This window comes from Thermobia domestica, chromosome 15 (genome assembly GCF_964235325.1).
Source record: "Thermobia domestica chromosome 15, izTheDome1.hap1.1, whole genome shotgun sequence".
NCBI classification, from domain to species: Eukaryota; Metazoa; Arthropoda; class Insecta; order Zygentoma; family Lepismatidae; genus Thermobia; species Thermobia domestica.
This window is the reverse complement of record NC_137468.1, coordinates 190,588,542-190,605,542: the sequence shown is the minus strand read 5'-3', so window position 1 is coordinate 190,605,542 and position 17,001 is coordinate 190,588,542. Positions and strand designations below refer to the sequence as shown.

Genomic DNA, 17,001 nt, shown 5'->3' with positions numbered 1-17,001 from the left:
AGAGAAGAGGAAAATCAATGGACGCAATAAGTTTTCTAGTTACAAAGAATTGTCTGTAGAACTTTAAAGAATAATTTTCAACGGCAAAAACTGATTGAGTTAAAAGTTGCCGGTAGCTGTTGTTCTGGAAATGGAGCAGTTAGATTTCGTGGATCAAAATTATCTTTTACAATTTATCCATAAACAAAAAAGTTCAGTTAGTAATGTTTTAGTAGTTAAGACATTTTATGTAGGGTATTACACGGAACAAGTATATCTATCTACACACATAGCATTTATTGAGGTGGTTAAAAATTCAAGGGTTACCTGCTTAAAAATGCAGTAGACAGGTTTTCTGCTTCAAATATAGCGACACGATATACCTGTAAAAAAAAAAAAAAAAAAAAAAAAAGTTCTATCAATAATAAAGTTTTACTACCATTAAACTAACTTCATACCCAAAACTGTCGTTAATAACTTTTAATTTTAGGTACTAATAGAATATCTAAAGAATGTATAACTTGCAGGATATAATTTTTTACTTTTTAAAATTTCAATACTTCCAGTGTAGCCCTAGAAATGTAACAAAGAAATAGCGGCCTTATTTAAGTATTCAATTAGAACTGAACAATCTACAAAAAATTGCAATCAATCAGTGAAAAAGGCTTCTTTCTAGAGCTCTTGGTTTCCGAGATATCATTCTCAAAAAAATTGGCCACAAACATATAACTTTTTCTTGACCACAAACATATAAACCTATCATTTTAATATATAGATTATTATTATTATTTGGCCTCATGTTTAGATAGACCTGATTTGTCGCTTATTATTTTTTCGTCATTCCTAATCTGTTCATTTATTCTGGTTATAATATTGCATTAAACTCGTTACATTTGCACTCTGATTTGTATACTCCTGGTGATGATGAAACGTGATTGTAATAGCTCCTGTAACTAGTTACTGATTTCTTATATTCTTACATTCTATTTTAATATTATACTATCTTCTTTTTCTCCTCAACATTAGGTTGGTGGGCAACATGAAAATTTTAAAACTTTTCTCTCCCTTGGGAGAGCTGTTTTATACTTTGATAAGGTCTCTTATTCATAACTGTATCTAAGTATTTTGTTCTTGGTCTTCCTCTTTCTGGTTTTCCTTCTGCTTTTCCCTCTATCAACACGGTGATCCAATCGGAGTGTCGAATAAGATCGAAAAGCATGCTATTTCTGCTTCTTCCTATTATCTTCATGATTTGTCGTCCTTCATTAGCTTCCTTTAGTACGTCTTCTTTCCTTTTCCTTTCGGTCCACGATAAGGGCAGTATTCTGCACCAGCACCATATTTCAAATGCTTCCAGATTGGATATTAAATCAATCTTCACGTCTCTAATCCGTAAAGCGCCACGCTTCAGAACCTATGAAAAAAAAAAAAAAAAAGAAATGAAATCTGTGTTTTACGTCTCACGCTTATGCCGGCTAGGCTAAAGAAGACGATGATGATGAGAAATGAATGAAATGGTGGAATGAAGAAAGTGAGAGGAAACGGAAGAACCCCGAGGAAATCCCGCACACCGTATTTGTCCACCACAAAATCCACTTGGCACGAGCTGGGATCGAACCAGGGATCCCATGTACCAGAGGTGAACGCTCTACCACTGAGTCACCGCGGCCTCTTAGAACCTATAGGTGGAGTACAGGGTCTGATTTACTAGTTTTTTTTTATGATAAAATGGTACAACAGTTGACAGTTTCAAGTGATGATTATATTTCTGTGTTGTTGTTTGTTAATAGTATATCGTACTCTAAATACTTTTATCCATTAAGTTCTTCTTGTGCCCATTATTTTGGTGTATTTCTGATTACAAGTGATTCTGATTGGAGGAAGTTTGATTGCCTTATAAAACACACACATAAAACATACCACATTAGTCTTCGTTGTTCAAAAATGTTCCAAGACAGCCTGAATGCACTTCTTTCCTCCAGAGGTTCTCTTGATTTTTTTATTGTCTGTAAATGTGTAAATCCAGAAAATGTGATAGAACCTTTATTTTCCTATACAATAGTAAATTTTTGCCAGTTTAAATAAAATACAGTTTCATTTGTTCTAGGTAACTGGGTTGTGTGGCAACTTTAACAAGAACGAATTAGATGACTTCCAAACTCCAGCAGGTGGAATCAGTGAGGTATCGCCAATTCTATTTGCAGATTCCTGGAGACAGCAAGACTCTTGTCCTGATGCACAAGAAACAACGGTAAATATTATAAATACTAATAGAAACTTTACATTGACGGAAACAGTGTGATGAGCAAATTCGTAAATAATAATAATAATACTGACTTCCCTTCTCCTTGTAGGACTTTATATTATTTATTTTCAAGATCAAAAATTGAGAATTACAGTTGGTAGATAGAAAAAATGGAAATTACTTAAACGAATACACAGAATGTTTCAAAACAACACCGATGTTTGGGAGGTAATTCCTGACCCCAAGATAAGACAAAAAGTACGGACCAATCTGGGTGAACAAATGATTCCTTTCGGAGTTATAGGCTACCGAAAACATGAAAAAATTAACTTTAAAGTTACGTAGCTCCATACTATGGGACCTACCTTAGTCGGGTCAAGACTTCACTTAGGAAATAATCTGTATGTTATCCAAAAATTCATCACGCAACAATTTGTATAGAGGGAGTTTGGCTACGGGCATATAATTTAAAGTACTCACCAACTACCTCTATAAAAATGTTGCCGAAGTACCGCAGGATTCTGGAACTTGGATATTTGGATAGGGCGCATACCAGTTCCTAAGTGAAGTCTTGACCCGACTACTGTAGTTTCCATAGTTTTGCAGATATGAACCTTTAAACTTCATTTTTTCATGTTTTCGGCAGCCTATAACTCCGAAAGGAAGCATTTTTGCACCCAGGTTGGCCTATAATTTTTGTTTTATCTTGGTGTCAGTAATCACTTCTCAAACGTTGTAGGTGCTGTTTTGAAACACCCTAAATATAGAGTAAACTCTGGCACATTATGGTTGACGATTATCTTCACGAATTTTGTGGCCGACAATCTTGACTGCATTTTTTCTGCCTAAATCTTATCAGAAGAACGCAGGGGTGAAATCTTTCAATGTATAGAATCCTTTCCAGCTACGTGTTCAAAATTGTTTTTCGTGTTTCAGCAACTATTGATGAAAGAAATTTTAGCAGTGCATATGAATTTATAAATGTAAACTTTTTGTAGATCGTGTTCAGAAGAACTTGAATACCACCTTCCGATCAAAAACTCTTTACTCACTTCTCTAAGTAATATATATATATATATATATATATATATATATTGATAAATATACTTCAAAGAAAATGATTCAATACGGAGAGAAAATGTAGCAACTATATTTCGTCAATACTACTTAAGAATAAGCTGTATGAAATTTCTAAAACAATGGAAATTTAAGTTTATTTAAGATGATTATACTTTTCAGTCTATGTGGAGGAACACTGAATGGTCCAATCTCCTAACTCCCTTCTAATTTCAGTAATTTACTGAATTATCCTAACATTTCCGTGTTTTCGGCTCATCATTGGAACCTTGTATCGAAAGATAAGAGGTAGGAACAAACAGTAAAACCATCAAGGATATAAAAACTGACAATGAGGAAGTCTTAGAATCCTTGATATTTTTTTTTTTTTTTAGAAATAAGTTGTATTTTCAACGAACTTTAAAAGTTCGTTACTGAATTCTCTCCATCTCTCTCTCTCTCTGCGTGTGTGTCTGTTTGTCTGTCTGTCTGTTATTTACGATTTTTTTTTTAAATTTTGAGCCCTACATTCTATAGAACATCAAAAACTATCTGAGAAAATGATGGAATTTTTCATGTCACTCTTACCGTCCCGAGATATTGACCAAAAACGTTCCGATTTCGGGAGATTTAAGGAGCTATATCTTGGGAACCGTAAGCCATTGAAGATCATATTGAGTTGGTCAATACGTAACAGGATGGTGAACATTTTGATACTAAATAGTAACTGGTTGCCGCTAGCCAACTGGCTACTCCCAACGTCTATGATTGCATGAAGGTGAGCTTTTCTCAACTTGACTTTAGCCCTTGTGCCGTACTGAGACCAATCAACTCTTTTTCAGGATTAACAAATATTTCGTTCCTTCTCATGCAATTTTTTGGTTACCACGCATGTCCAATCTTTAACCTTAAGAGTCTGGTGCATCTTTTGCTCGCGTTAGGTTTTCAACCCGTCACCTAGATGAAGGGTGGGCAAACCTTTCCGAACCATTCATAAACTGCTGTTTTGGACTGTATCGGCACCTAGCGCCCAAGGGGTCATTCTTGGATGTCGTGCACATGGTGGGAGTAAGCAATCGTCTTGGCACAACTGACCCAATTGGACATTCTCACTCCTCTTGGATCCTTTAAGGTAGTACTATCTAGACGGTGTCCGCTATATCTTAGGGCGCAGAGCTCCGAGCTTGACTCTTGACAAATCCTTGCCGTCACTCTACTCCACTTCCTAGCGAAGTCATCCTATCATATCTTCTTCGCTAACTTGAAACTCTGTTTAATACATAATTGATTCTATAATTATGCATCATGAGTTATTGACACAATAATTATTGGAAAAATTAATTCCTAATAAGTTCTTTCTAGCAATGCTCTTCGAGCCTTCTCAACTGGTTTTATCTTCTGTGATTAAGGTTCCAGAGCATAAGCTGAAAACTTGACCTTATTTATTTTGTAGGACACGTGTGAGTCTGCACCTCACAGAAAGTTGTGGGCAACTGAGAAATGCAACATTCTGAAATCTGAAGTATTTCATCCTTGTCATTTAGAAGTGCCCGTTGAACCATACTTTAAAAGGTAACGTATTCTAAAAGATTTTTTTCACACATTCGTTTTATTTTATACTTTTAACGTGAATATAGTTTTATTTTCCCTTTTCCTCTAAAAAAATATCTATTCCTAGAAGAAAAGGCTTTGATAAGTACAGCTATAGTTGTTTTATTTTATATTTATATTTCATGATTTGAAAGCGCCTGTCGTATCAAAACTTTCTGAATTTTTTATGTTTTATTAAACAGTTTTTTTTTTTTGTCATCTCTAGTTGCGAAATTCAGTAGAATTAATACTTTAACATTGTGGGTTAATCATATATTAATGTAAGAGCAAGCAAAAAGGCTAATATTCACCGAAAAAAGCAGAGTTTTCTTCTACATGTAAGAAGCACTTTCGGAAGAACCTTCCTCCATCTTCAGCTTACTTAAAATTCAAGGAGGATTTTAAAACATGGAGGAGAATGTGGAAAGGCGAAAATTGCTTAAAAGTATTAAGAAATGTAAAACACAAATCTTCTGTCAAAAATTAAACATGTGCGAATAGGTACTCACTATCATGTTCACTGTTTTCTTTTCTTGCTTTCCAGATGACGAAACTATGTAGTAAAAATATTGCTCCAGATCACATTTATTTCTCCTTTATCTAAATTAAGTGTAGGTTTCTCTTAATGGATGTAATATGATTCTTTAATTTTTCGTTCAGTTGCTGTTTTTGCCTTCCCAATTAAACATGAATCTGCGATATAATCTTTAAGGTGCGTGCGTTGCCAGACCAGATAACTGTTACCATTTGACTTATATGTACTTTAATACATTGACATTTTACCCGATAAACGCCACTGCGTTGTAGAGGGACAGTAAAAATGCATTAAATTTTGTTACGTATTTGTCTATGGATTTAGACAAACAGAAGTTTCTTCCGAAAGCGCTTTTTACATCTAGAAGAAAACTCTGCTATTTTTTGCGGTAATTATTAACCTTTTTCCTTGTTTCTTATTAATTATCATCACCACACGCAATATTGTGATACATACATTAATGTGTTCATAAATTTTGTTTTTCAAATACAGAGAAAGTGGTTACCTTTTGAAATTATGAATTTAACTTGTTTTTTTGTTTTTCTAATGTATAATTTTTGAAATAAAAAATAATACATGTGCATTTTGCACTATATTATTGTTACTGCATTTAAATTATGTATAATATATATCTAATTGAGAATATTTCATATCTTTAACAGGTAAGAAATTAAAAGAAACTTTTTTAAAAGCTCAAAAAGTTTTAATCAAAGTTTTTTAAAAAAAATATAAATTATGCTTCAATTATAACATGAACTGCAATATAAAGAAATTTGCCCTAATAGTTCTGGTTTATTTTTAAATTTTTTTTAGAGTCGTATTACTGGCGGATTCAACGAGGTACAATGTATATATATATAAGGTGCCGAAAACGTGAAAAAAAAAAAAAAAAAAGAACTTTAAAAGTCCATAATTCCACTACTACAGGACCGATCATAGTTCCGTCAAGACATCACTGAGGAACTAGTATGTGAACTATAAAAAAATATCCATCTTTCAAAACCTCCGGTACTTGCACAATCAGTTTTAGAGAGACTGTTTGGGAGTACTTGATCACTCTTCACCCACCTCTCTAACTGTTGGTGCGCAAGTATTGGAGCATTCTTGAACATGGATATTTGGATACTTCACGTATTGATGATGATGTATTGACCCGACTATGATAGCTCCCGTAGTAATGGAGCTATGAACTTTAAAGTTTATTTGTTTCACGTTCTCAGCTCCCTGTAACTCCGAACTATCCACTTTTAAGCACAGGCCTATATGAACTTTTTTCTTAGTTTGATATGAGAAATCTGTTCCCAAAATATTGTGACACATCTTTCTAACACCCTGTATAAATTATGCATTTTTGTTATTATTTTACATCAGAATTATTCAATATTTTATGCCTGAGGCTTTCACCTATCAATTCTGGCGTTTCTGATTATTCCTAAAAATGAGAAGTCAATGATAGTTTAATTACATTGTATTAAGATTTCTTTCATTTAAGTGTTAAAATATAAATAATTTTTGATGTTCCTTTACCATCTTCCTAACACACAATAATTTTTATTCAATTATACTGTATTTTAAATATCGTTTTCATATTATAGCTGTTTGCATGATTCCTGTGCCTGTGACATGGGAGGTGATTGCGAATGTCTTTGCACTGCAATTGCAGCGTATGCACAAGAATGCAATATTCATGGCGTTCCTATCAAGTGGCGATCACAGGAACTTTGTCGTAAGTTATATTAATTTGTTTATGAGTATTGTAAATAGGAGGTGTTTCAAACCAACACCGTCAACGTATGAGAGGTGATTCCTGGCACCAAGATAAGACAAAAAGTATAGACTAATCTGGTTGAACAAATGCTTCCTTTCGGAGTTATAGGTTGCCGAAAACATGAAAAAATGAACGTTAGAGGCCCATAGCTCCAAAACTATGGGAACTACAGTAGTCGGGTCAAGACTTCACTTAGGAACTGGTATGCGCCCTATCCAAATATCCAAGTTCCAGAATCCTGCGGTACTTCGGCAACATTTTTTATAGAGGTAGTTGGTGAGTACTTCAAATTATATGCCCATAACCAAACTCCCTCTATAAAAATTGTTGCGTGAGTACCTTAGGATTCTGAAACATGTATTTTTGGATAGCGCTTATATTAGTACCTAAGTGAAGTCTTGACCCGATTACGGTAGGACCCATAATTTTGGAGCTATTGACCTTTAAAATTAATTTTTTCACGTTTTCGGCAGCCTATAACTTCGAAAGGAATCATTTGTGCACCAAGGGTTGGTCTATACTTTTTGTTTTATTTTGGTGTCAGGAATCGGCTCTCAAACATTGTCGGTGTTGTTTTGAAACACCGTGTATAATAAACCCAAGTGTGAAACCATAGGTAGAGCAAAAATGCAATTTGATGATTTTATAACATACTCTAAGAAACGAGTAGCTATTTGCTTAACATTAGTAATGGTGGAGACATAAAATTAATTGACAGAGACTTATTACTTCATACTAAGGTAAACTACACCAAAAAAAAAAAAAAAAAAAAAAAAAAAAAAAAAAACCTCTAATGTAAAGACTTATTACCAAGGCAAGCTAAAATCAGACCAAAGTAATTGGGCGGTATTCAGAGAGAATTCGTTAATCAAACATTAGTCACGCAATTAGTTAGTGTCGTATTAGCTCTGTACTAAGGAGGGTGTACTTTTTGGTATTCAAAGTTTGCTTGGAGTTAAGCTAATAAGTTGATTTGGGTGTAATTATTATATTACATAAAATAACCACTTTACATCGGATGAGAAAAATCAATGTATCAAGTACGGACAATTAGACGTGCGCATACGTAGTCTGTAAAAATGAAAATATATGAAATACAAAATTCGAAATGTTTTCTTTGTGGTTTGACATCACAGCTTATAAATAGGTATGACATCGAATTATAATTAACTTATTCATTTCTGAGGGATATTTTTACGGGGAGAATAAGTAGAAGTTAATTAATATTAGCGACAATTGAAGGATTGTGTTGTAATTATAAGGGAAGATATTTTATCGATCAGTTGTATGTATTCTTCAGAAAACTGGAAATTTTTAACTCATCTTTTACTGTTCACTTTAAGAAACAGTTCTGCTGCTGTAGAGTACTCGACCTATTAGCTGCTTCATAGTTAATTCACCCGATGAGGTGAAAGGTCTGAAGAAAGATAGGTAATTCATTGCCTTTGTATTCTCATAATGTAAGTTTATTGTGGCTAAATCGGGGCTAAACTTCGATCCCACAAACTCGTATTTTCAATATGATTTGAACAGTTAATACATTGGATTTCAAGGTAAAATGCTGTCAAATATTAATGATACTTGAAAAAATAAACCTTTTACGACCCCTGGAGAACAGTAACTTAATATTATAGAAAATTACAGAAAACCGATATAAAAGCATAAAATTAGCAAGAGAAATCACATAAAATGCTTTCTCTACAGCTTCTTACAACCAATTGATCGACAAAGCCTATGAGGGTGTCGAAGTGCAGTGGAAACGTTCATACAAACACACGAAAAACGTACTGGACGTTCCGATTCTTAGAAAAAAAAAAGCGCTTCTGTTCTCAACTAGTATATATCGGGTGTTCTAAAAATGGCGCCCACGGACCACAAAGCATTAGTCTGCAAGTCATATTAAAGCAAAATATATATATTTGCATACCTTTCGTGACCTTGTCTGAAGACACGAATCGCACTATGTGGCAACGTTGTAAGTAAAGAACCATAGAGTAAATCTACTAATTTATCAAATAGTTGCATCGATTCTTTCCAGATAGCAGCTAAAGTCGATATTGATTGATACTAGCATCATTTATTAGTGTAGCAATAGATTCAACTGCTTGTTGTACTCGTAGAATAATGCTAATGGCTCCAAGTTAATCTGCGACGTTACCACATTGTGAAACTTTGATTCCCCATAGCGGCTGAAGGAGGCACCGGAGGATAAAACATCATATAACATTTTCGCTTTATTTTGGCCTCTAGAACAGTGCTCTGTAGTCCGTGGGTGCCATTTTTAGAACACCCGATATATATATATATATATATATATATATATATATATATATATATATATATATATATATATATATATATATATATATATATATATATATGTGTGTGTGTGTGTGTGTGTGTACATTAGTAATTAGTATTAAATAACTTGTTTTGTTTATTTCAGCAATCCAATGTGATCCAGAGTGTTCCGAATACTCACCATGCGTAGAAAGTTGTCCTGTAAAAACTTGCGACAATCTGGACGTTTTCAACAGCTTGGTGCAAATGTGTAATGATGAAAGTTGCGTTGAAGGTAAGAAACGTATATATTTGAACTTTATAAATTAGTACTGTTGAAAATACCTATGTATTGAAGTTATTCCAGTCGTTAGGAGCTAAATTAACAGAATAAGTTTCTAACAATTAGTGAATAGAAAATATACAATGAATTGTAAGTATCAAGATCTCCATAAAGCCTAAAGCCTTCTTTCCATAAATTATATATATATATATATATGAAATAAATTTTAGTTTATGTACACTCATGTCCAAAATTATTGTCGCATATCTATAACTGTCTTCTTGTAAGAATATAATTTGATAATGATTTTGCAGGGTACTTTTAATACTGATACTATGTGTATAATCAGGAAATGTATATTTGTGGTAAATTTCATAAGAAAAGAATTATAAATACGAAAATTAGAATGAGTAAAACAAAATGTGGGTAAATGGACAAGAAAGTTTTATTTTCGTTTTATTGTTCCTATTTACTGTTCTTTTGACACGAAATTTGGCACATACATGTCTTTGCCGATTACACACATACTAACATTATAAGAAATACCGGATGAATTCGTTATCAAATTATATTCCTACAACAACATATTTATAGACATGCGAAAATAATTTTAGGTATGAGTGTACAATGCAGATACCGTTATCTGTCTGATTAGACTTAATTACAAATTAGTAAAAATATCAATTCCCTATCATAGAATAGCAAAGTTTTAACTTTTCTATGAGAGAGAGAAAAAATAAATACAAATGCTTTAATTAATATTTAAGGACACATAATGACGGAAATTCCCAGTTTTGGAAGAAAAGTTCTAGTTTTATTTTTTCATTAATCGTGAAAATTAAACTTTACAAAACATATTTACTTTGATAAAAGAAAATGAACTGTTAACAGTATGTTTAAATTGTAAATGTATAGGCAGATAATTCCAGACTGATAGTCTTCATACATTGTATATACATTTGATGTAATACTATCTCTTGTGCTTAAATGTTACGTTACTTCAGAACTGTCACTACGTGACATTAAGATTATTTGCCTGAGAGACATCATACTTGTAATATACATATACAGGGTGTTTCAAAACAACACCGACAACGGGACACCAAGATAAGACAAAATGTATAGACCAACCTCGGTGCACAAATTCTTCCTTTCGGAGTTACAGGCTGCCAAAAACATGCAAAAAATGAACTTTAAAGTTCCATAGCTCCAAAACTATGGGACCTACCGTAGTCGGGTCAACACTTCATTTAAGAACTGGTATATGCCCTATCCAAATATCTAAGTGTCAGAATCCTGTGGTACTTCCGCCAATAATTTTTATAGAGACAGTTGGTGAGTACTTCAAATTATATGCTCGTAGCCGAACTCCGTCTATAAAAATTGTTGCGTGAATATCTTAGGATTCTGAAACATGAATTTTTGGATAGGGCACGTACTAGTTCCTAAGTGAAGTCTTGACGCGACTACGGTAGATTCCATAGTTTTAGAGCTATGGACCTTTAAAGTTCTTTTTTTTTTTCATGTTTTCGGCAGCCTATAACTCCGAAAGGAATCATTTGTGCACTCAGGTTAGTCTATACTTTTTGTCTTATCTTGGTGTCAGGAATCACCTCCTAAACGTTGTCGGTGTAGTTTTGAAACACCCTGTAGATATATCTAGCAATGAAGTGCATTGTTGAAGCAAGCAATCCTTTCTGTCTACCGTCTCATTAACTTCAACCCCAAACTTCAGGAGTAAGACTCTAATCTCTAACGAGACACAGATTACGATATGTTCTCTAAATATATCGGTGGTTTAAATAAATTTCAATTGAAACATGTTATATAAGATTGTGGAGAATATGTCCTTTCATTTTTGGCCAATTCAGTTCCAGGCAATTGAGACGATTAGAATCCTCAGAGAAAAAATAAGCCATTTCGACTGATCATTTTAAAACGAAAGCTATAATAGATTATTCCTTTTAAATAATTGGAGGGAGAATTAATTGAGTTATTATATTTGACTGACTTCAATCTGAAGTAGTGAAGATTATGCGAGAACCTCAATCAATACAAACATTGAGACAAAATTGAATATTTTATACGAACGTTATCATAGAACTTATTTTACACTCAGGGAAAGGGTAGGTAAGATAAGTTTATTCTCTCGTTCTTGATTTGTTTTAAATCCAAATAGTGGGAATGATTGTGTAGCCTCGAAAAATACTTGTCATACTTTATGAAGATCTAGTATTTGGAACGGAATAGTAGTTTATCCCATATTAGGGAGCTAATTCACCGCTCGTTCTTCACTTATTTTAGTCTCAAATACTGGATAACGGAAATGAGTCACAGAAAATATATATAACACCGTATCAAAATCGAAGAAGCTTTACGAAAGTTAACATGAAACTCTCAAACTATCGAGGGAGAGAATGTAAATCGATTACTTTGTTCTTTACTGATATTAACTCCATGCACAGAGAAGGATTGGGAAGCTTGAAAGAAAAGTACGACATATTACACCAAAATCGAACTTTCTTTTCTTTCTTTCTTTTTTTTTTTTTTAGAATGACAATTATCCTGAAACATTTTTCTTAAATGGAGTACAGGTAAAGTCACCATTTTATTCTTGTCTGATTTTAACTATAACTTGTTGAATGATTAAAAAAAAAAAAAAACCTATACGCCACGATTTTCATAAGTGAATATTTTTTATTTGGTTTATGATGGCAAATTATCTATGACGATATATTTTACCCCTTTATTTTAATGAAGCGTAACTCCAAACAATAGGATTATTTCTTAAAGTTAAAAAAAGTTCATTAAAATTGGATAAGTTTTACGGGAGTTATCATGGAATAGAAGAACAGGTATGACAAATGCCGATCGGTCGAATGGTAGAAGCTTCGCTCTGCTCGCTTCAAAACAGAAAGAACATCAGCATTTTACATAGATTAATTTCTGTTTGAAAGATTAAAACTGTACAACAAACTACTATAACAGTGTAAGAAGTTGAAAGTAACATTTTTAAATACACTATCAAGAAATTTGCTATAGATGCACCTATAGTATTTTACACGGTTGAATATTTAAGTTGAGGTTTAAAATTGCTATTTTAATTGGGAGTCATCAAATGTAATTTCTACTGTATCTTGTTCTTGGTCGATGGGACACTTGATCGAAAAGGCGAAAGAACATTTTCAGCCTAGGAATCCTGAGTAAGCATTCACCTGGATGTTTCCTCATTGTACCAGGAAAATGCCAGGATGATACCTAACATAAGGTCACAGACCATTCCCTTCCTTTCTTGTTCCTTTTTCCTTCTCCCTTCCCCGGATAGTGTGCTCGCTGAGGTACGTAATCTCTCATACATGACTAGCTTAAGGCCGCAGATGCCACTAATGTCCAGAAATATATACAAATAAATTAAATAAGTTTACTGTACCTGAGATTTCTTATATATATATATATTACTACTTTGAATTGTATTTTAATGGAAAAAAACATTGTGTGTATTACCCACTAAGGTGTATACAGGTTGTTGTTTTGAAACATCCTGTATACACCTTAGTGGGTAATACACACAATGGTTTTTTCATCCATTAAAATACAATTCAAAGTAGTAATATATATATAGTATAGGTGTAGTATAGTGTATAGTATAGTGTATACAGGGTGTTTCAAAACAACACCGACTACATTTGGGAGGTGATTCTTCACACCAAGACAAGACGAAAAGCATAGACCAAGCTGGGTGCACAAATGCTTCCTTTCGGAGTTATAGGCTGCCGAAAACATGAAAAAATGAACTTTAAAGGTCCATAGATCCACAACTATGGGACCTACCGTAGTCGGATCAAGACTTCACTTAGGAACTAGTATGTGCCCTATCCAAATATCCGTTTGAGAATCCTAAGGTACTCACGCAACATTTTTTTATAGATGTAGTTGGTGAGTACCTCAAATTAGATGCCCGTAGCCAAACTACCTCTATAAAAACTGTTGCGTGAGTACCTTAGGGTTGTGAAACATGCATTTTTAGATAGCGCACATATTAGTTCTTAAGTAAAGTTTTGAACCGATTACGGTAGGTCCCATAGTTTCAGAATTGTGTACCTTTAAAGTTCATTTTTTTCATGTTTTCGGCAGTCTATAACTCCGAGCGAAAGCATTTGTGAATCCAGGTTGGTCTATAATTTTTGTGTTATCTTGGTGTTAAGAATCACCTCCCAAACGTTGTCGGTGTTGTTTTGAAACACCCTGTATATTTAATCCAATCAATCAATCAATTTAGGTTGAAAGTATAAATTCTGTAAAATTGTTATTATTACTACCGTATTTTTGAAATTTTAGTACAATGTAAATTTATCCTTTAAAATCCAAACAAATTTTTGTTCATCTGCGTAATCAGGAACGTATAACATAGATCAATAGGATGAGGACGTATTTTTTACTGAAGAATGAATATTTGAAGTATGCTTTGTTTTCTAGAGAGATTAAAGATTTAAATATTCTTTGTTATAGGATGTAAGTTAAAACCTTGCCCAGAAGGAGAAGTATACTACAATATGAAAGACCTAAAATGTATTCCATTAAAAGAGTGCAAAAGAGTTTGCCTGCAAATTGGAAATAGAACATATTACGAAGGAGACATTATGGAAGAGGACGATTGCCACAGATGGTAAGAAACCATTTTGAATTTATAAAGACAAAGGAACTAATTGGGTTATACAAGGGGCACCTAATAAGTTATCTACGTAGACAGGAAGGAATGAAGATAGGTCATCAGTGTTTTATGGTGTATTCTCCATGGAGGTTTCTATGCACCGTCGCCACCTTGTGGACAGCGAAGAAATCCCAAAGAAAAAATAGTCTTTGTCATGGCTTGCAAACTGTGGGAAACAGCCTGTTGGACTTCGTTGTCCGACGAAAAACGTTGTCCCCGCAGATGTTTCCACTGCATGGACTCCTAATTGCTCTTAGGATTCCAGTGCTGGATCAAGGTTTCGTCCTCTGTCACCAGCCGACGAAAAACGTTGTCCCCGCAGATGTTTCCACTGCGTGGACACCTGCTTGCTCTTAGGATTCCAGTGCTGGATCCAGGTTTCGTCTTCTGTCACCAGCCGACGAAAAACTTTGTCCCCGCAGATGTTTTCACTGCATGGGCTCCTAATTGCTCTTAGGATTCCAGTGCTGAATCCAGGTTTCGTCTTCTGTCACCAGCCAACGAAAAACTTTGTCCCCGCAGATGTTTTCACTGCATGGACTCCTAATTGCTCTTAGGATTCCAGTGCTGAATCCAGGTTTCGTCTTCTGTCACCAGCCGACGAAAAACTTTGTCCCCGCAGATGTTTTCACTGCATGGACTCCTAATTGCTCTTAGGATTCCAATGCTGAATCCAGGTTTCGTCTTCTGTCACCAGCCGACGAAAAACTTTGTCCCCGCAGATGTTTTCACTGCATGGACTCCTAATTGCTCTTAGGATTCCAGTGCTGAATCCAGGTTTCGTCTTCTGCCACCAGCCGACGAAAAACTTTGTCCCCGCAGATGTTTTCACTGCATGGACTCCTAATTGCTCTTAGGATTCCAGTGCTGAATCCAGGTTTCGTCCTCTGTCACCAGCCGACGAAAAACTTTGTCCCCGCAGATGTTTTTAACTGCATGGACTCCTGCTTGCTCTTAGGATTCCAGTGCTGGATCCAGGTTTCGTCCTCTGCCACCAGCCGACGAAAAGCGTTGTCCCCGCAGATGTTTTCGCTGCGTGGACTCCTGCTTGCTCTTAGGATTCCAGTGCTGGATCCAGGTTTCGTCCTCTGTCACCAGCCGACGAAAAACTTTGTCGCCGCAGATGTTTTCACTGCATGGACTCCTGCTTGCTCTTAGGATTCCAGTGCTGGATCCAGGTTTCGTCCTCTGTCACCAGCCGACGAAAAACTTTGTCGCCGCAGATGTTTTCACTGCATGGACTCCTGCTTGCTCTTAGGATTCCAGTGCTGGATCCAGGTTTCGTCTTCTGTAACCAGATGCAACTTCTGCAACTGAGCGGTGCTTCAACTTCTGCAAATCCATTGTTCTCGGCGTCACAAACCCTACGCGGCGTAACGCAAACACTCTGCTCACGATCACTGCGTTGCTCCGACCAGTGGCGTAGGGAAGGGGGGTATCCCCCCCAAAGGGGTCCGACAATGTACTTTGGTACTTTGATGTTTGTAATTTTTTTATATATTTTTTTGTTTGTAATTTTTCTATGTGTACCTATAACAGCAGTTGCCCTCCCCCCAACACACATCCTGGCTACGCTACTGGCTCCGACTGACTTCAAATTGCGCAGCGAGGTTCCCCACAATGGCCTTCTCGTGTGTGTGAGGCGTTATTGTGCTCTGTCCCTGCCTTCCAGTCTAGGTAGATAACTTACTGGATATTCCTCGTACATCTTTTGTTTCTACCCTCAATATACTTTTTCCGATATGACGTATACAATCGTTTTATCTTGTTTTAACTTTTGTTGTCATATAGTCAAACTCCCTTTTTTCTTGTACGTTCATCCCAGTTGTTCTGGTTAGTTGATTTCCTACTTTTCTCTGTATACAGTGAAGTCTATGTATGTTGGTCACAATGGACACCATTGAAAGGTTGTCCACTTAGACAGGGTTACTAACATACAGAGAATAAATGTATTTTGAAGCAGAAACTATTATAGACTGTAGTGTTATTGGTCCTAATGCAAGAAATAATTATTACGTACGTATAAGTTTATATTTTACAAATAATATAAAGTAAAAAAAAAAGAGAGAAAAACTTCCCCACCACATGACAAAAATAAGAGACTCGGTCTGTTTGGGGAAAGCTAATGAACAGATTGGCCACTTTCTTCAATGGAATCTTTTTAGTTATACCGGAAAATTTTCAGGTGCATCTCAACTAATGGCACCTGCTGAGTCAACAGGTAACGTAGGTTTTGAATTGTAGGTTTCCTTATGCTTTTTTCAAAGCATCTTTTGCTATGGTATAAAAAAGCTTGTAGTTTATTAACAACGAGCTGCTAAGTTTAAAATTAGAACTTGCATTTACGGCAAAGAGAATTAAAAAAAAAAGTGTATAGAATTAACCATCATTAATAAAATGGTTATTAAAAATGCTTTATTGCCAAGCACTACAGGTACCAGTCATTTTTTTTAAATAAACATAAAACATAGAGGATTATTTTGCGATAGGAAAGGACGTTTATAAATAAACGAACAAAAGATCTATTCTTATAAACTGTATCTATCTATCTATC

The 17,001-nt window shown here is 34.8% G+C and overlaps 1 protein-coding gene across 1 annotated transcript in view; it reads left to right on the top strand.

Moving 5' to 3' along the window:
• Positions 1-17,001, top strand: part of Hml (hemolectin) — a 403,631-nt gene that overhangs the window by 69,513 nt on the left and 317,117 nt on the right. Inside the window, exons 22-26 of the mRNA XM_081740590.1 lie at positions 2,087-2,230; positions 4,734-4,852; positions 7,001-7,131; positions 9,620-9,748; positions 14,246-14,402. Coding sequence (XP_081596716.1) covers positions 2,087-2,230; positions 4,734-4,852; positions 7,001-7,131; positions 9,620-9,748; positions 14,246-14,402 — 680 coding nt within the window. The remainder of the gene's footprint in view (positions 1-2,086; positions 2,231-4,733; positions 4,853-7,000; positions 7,132-9,619; positions 9,749-14,245; positions 14,403-17,001) is intronic.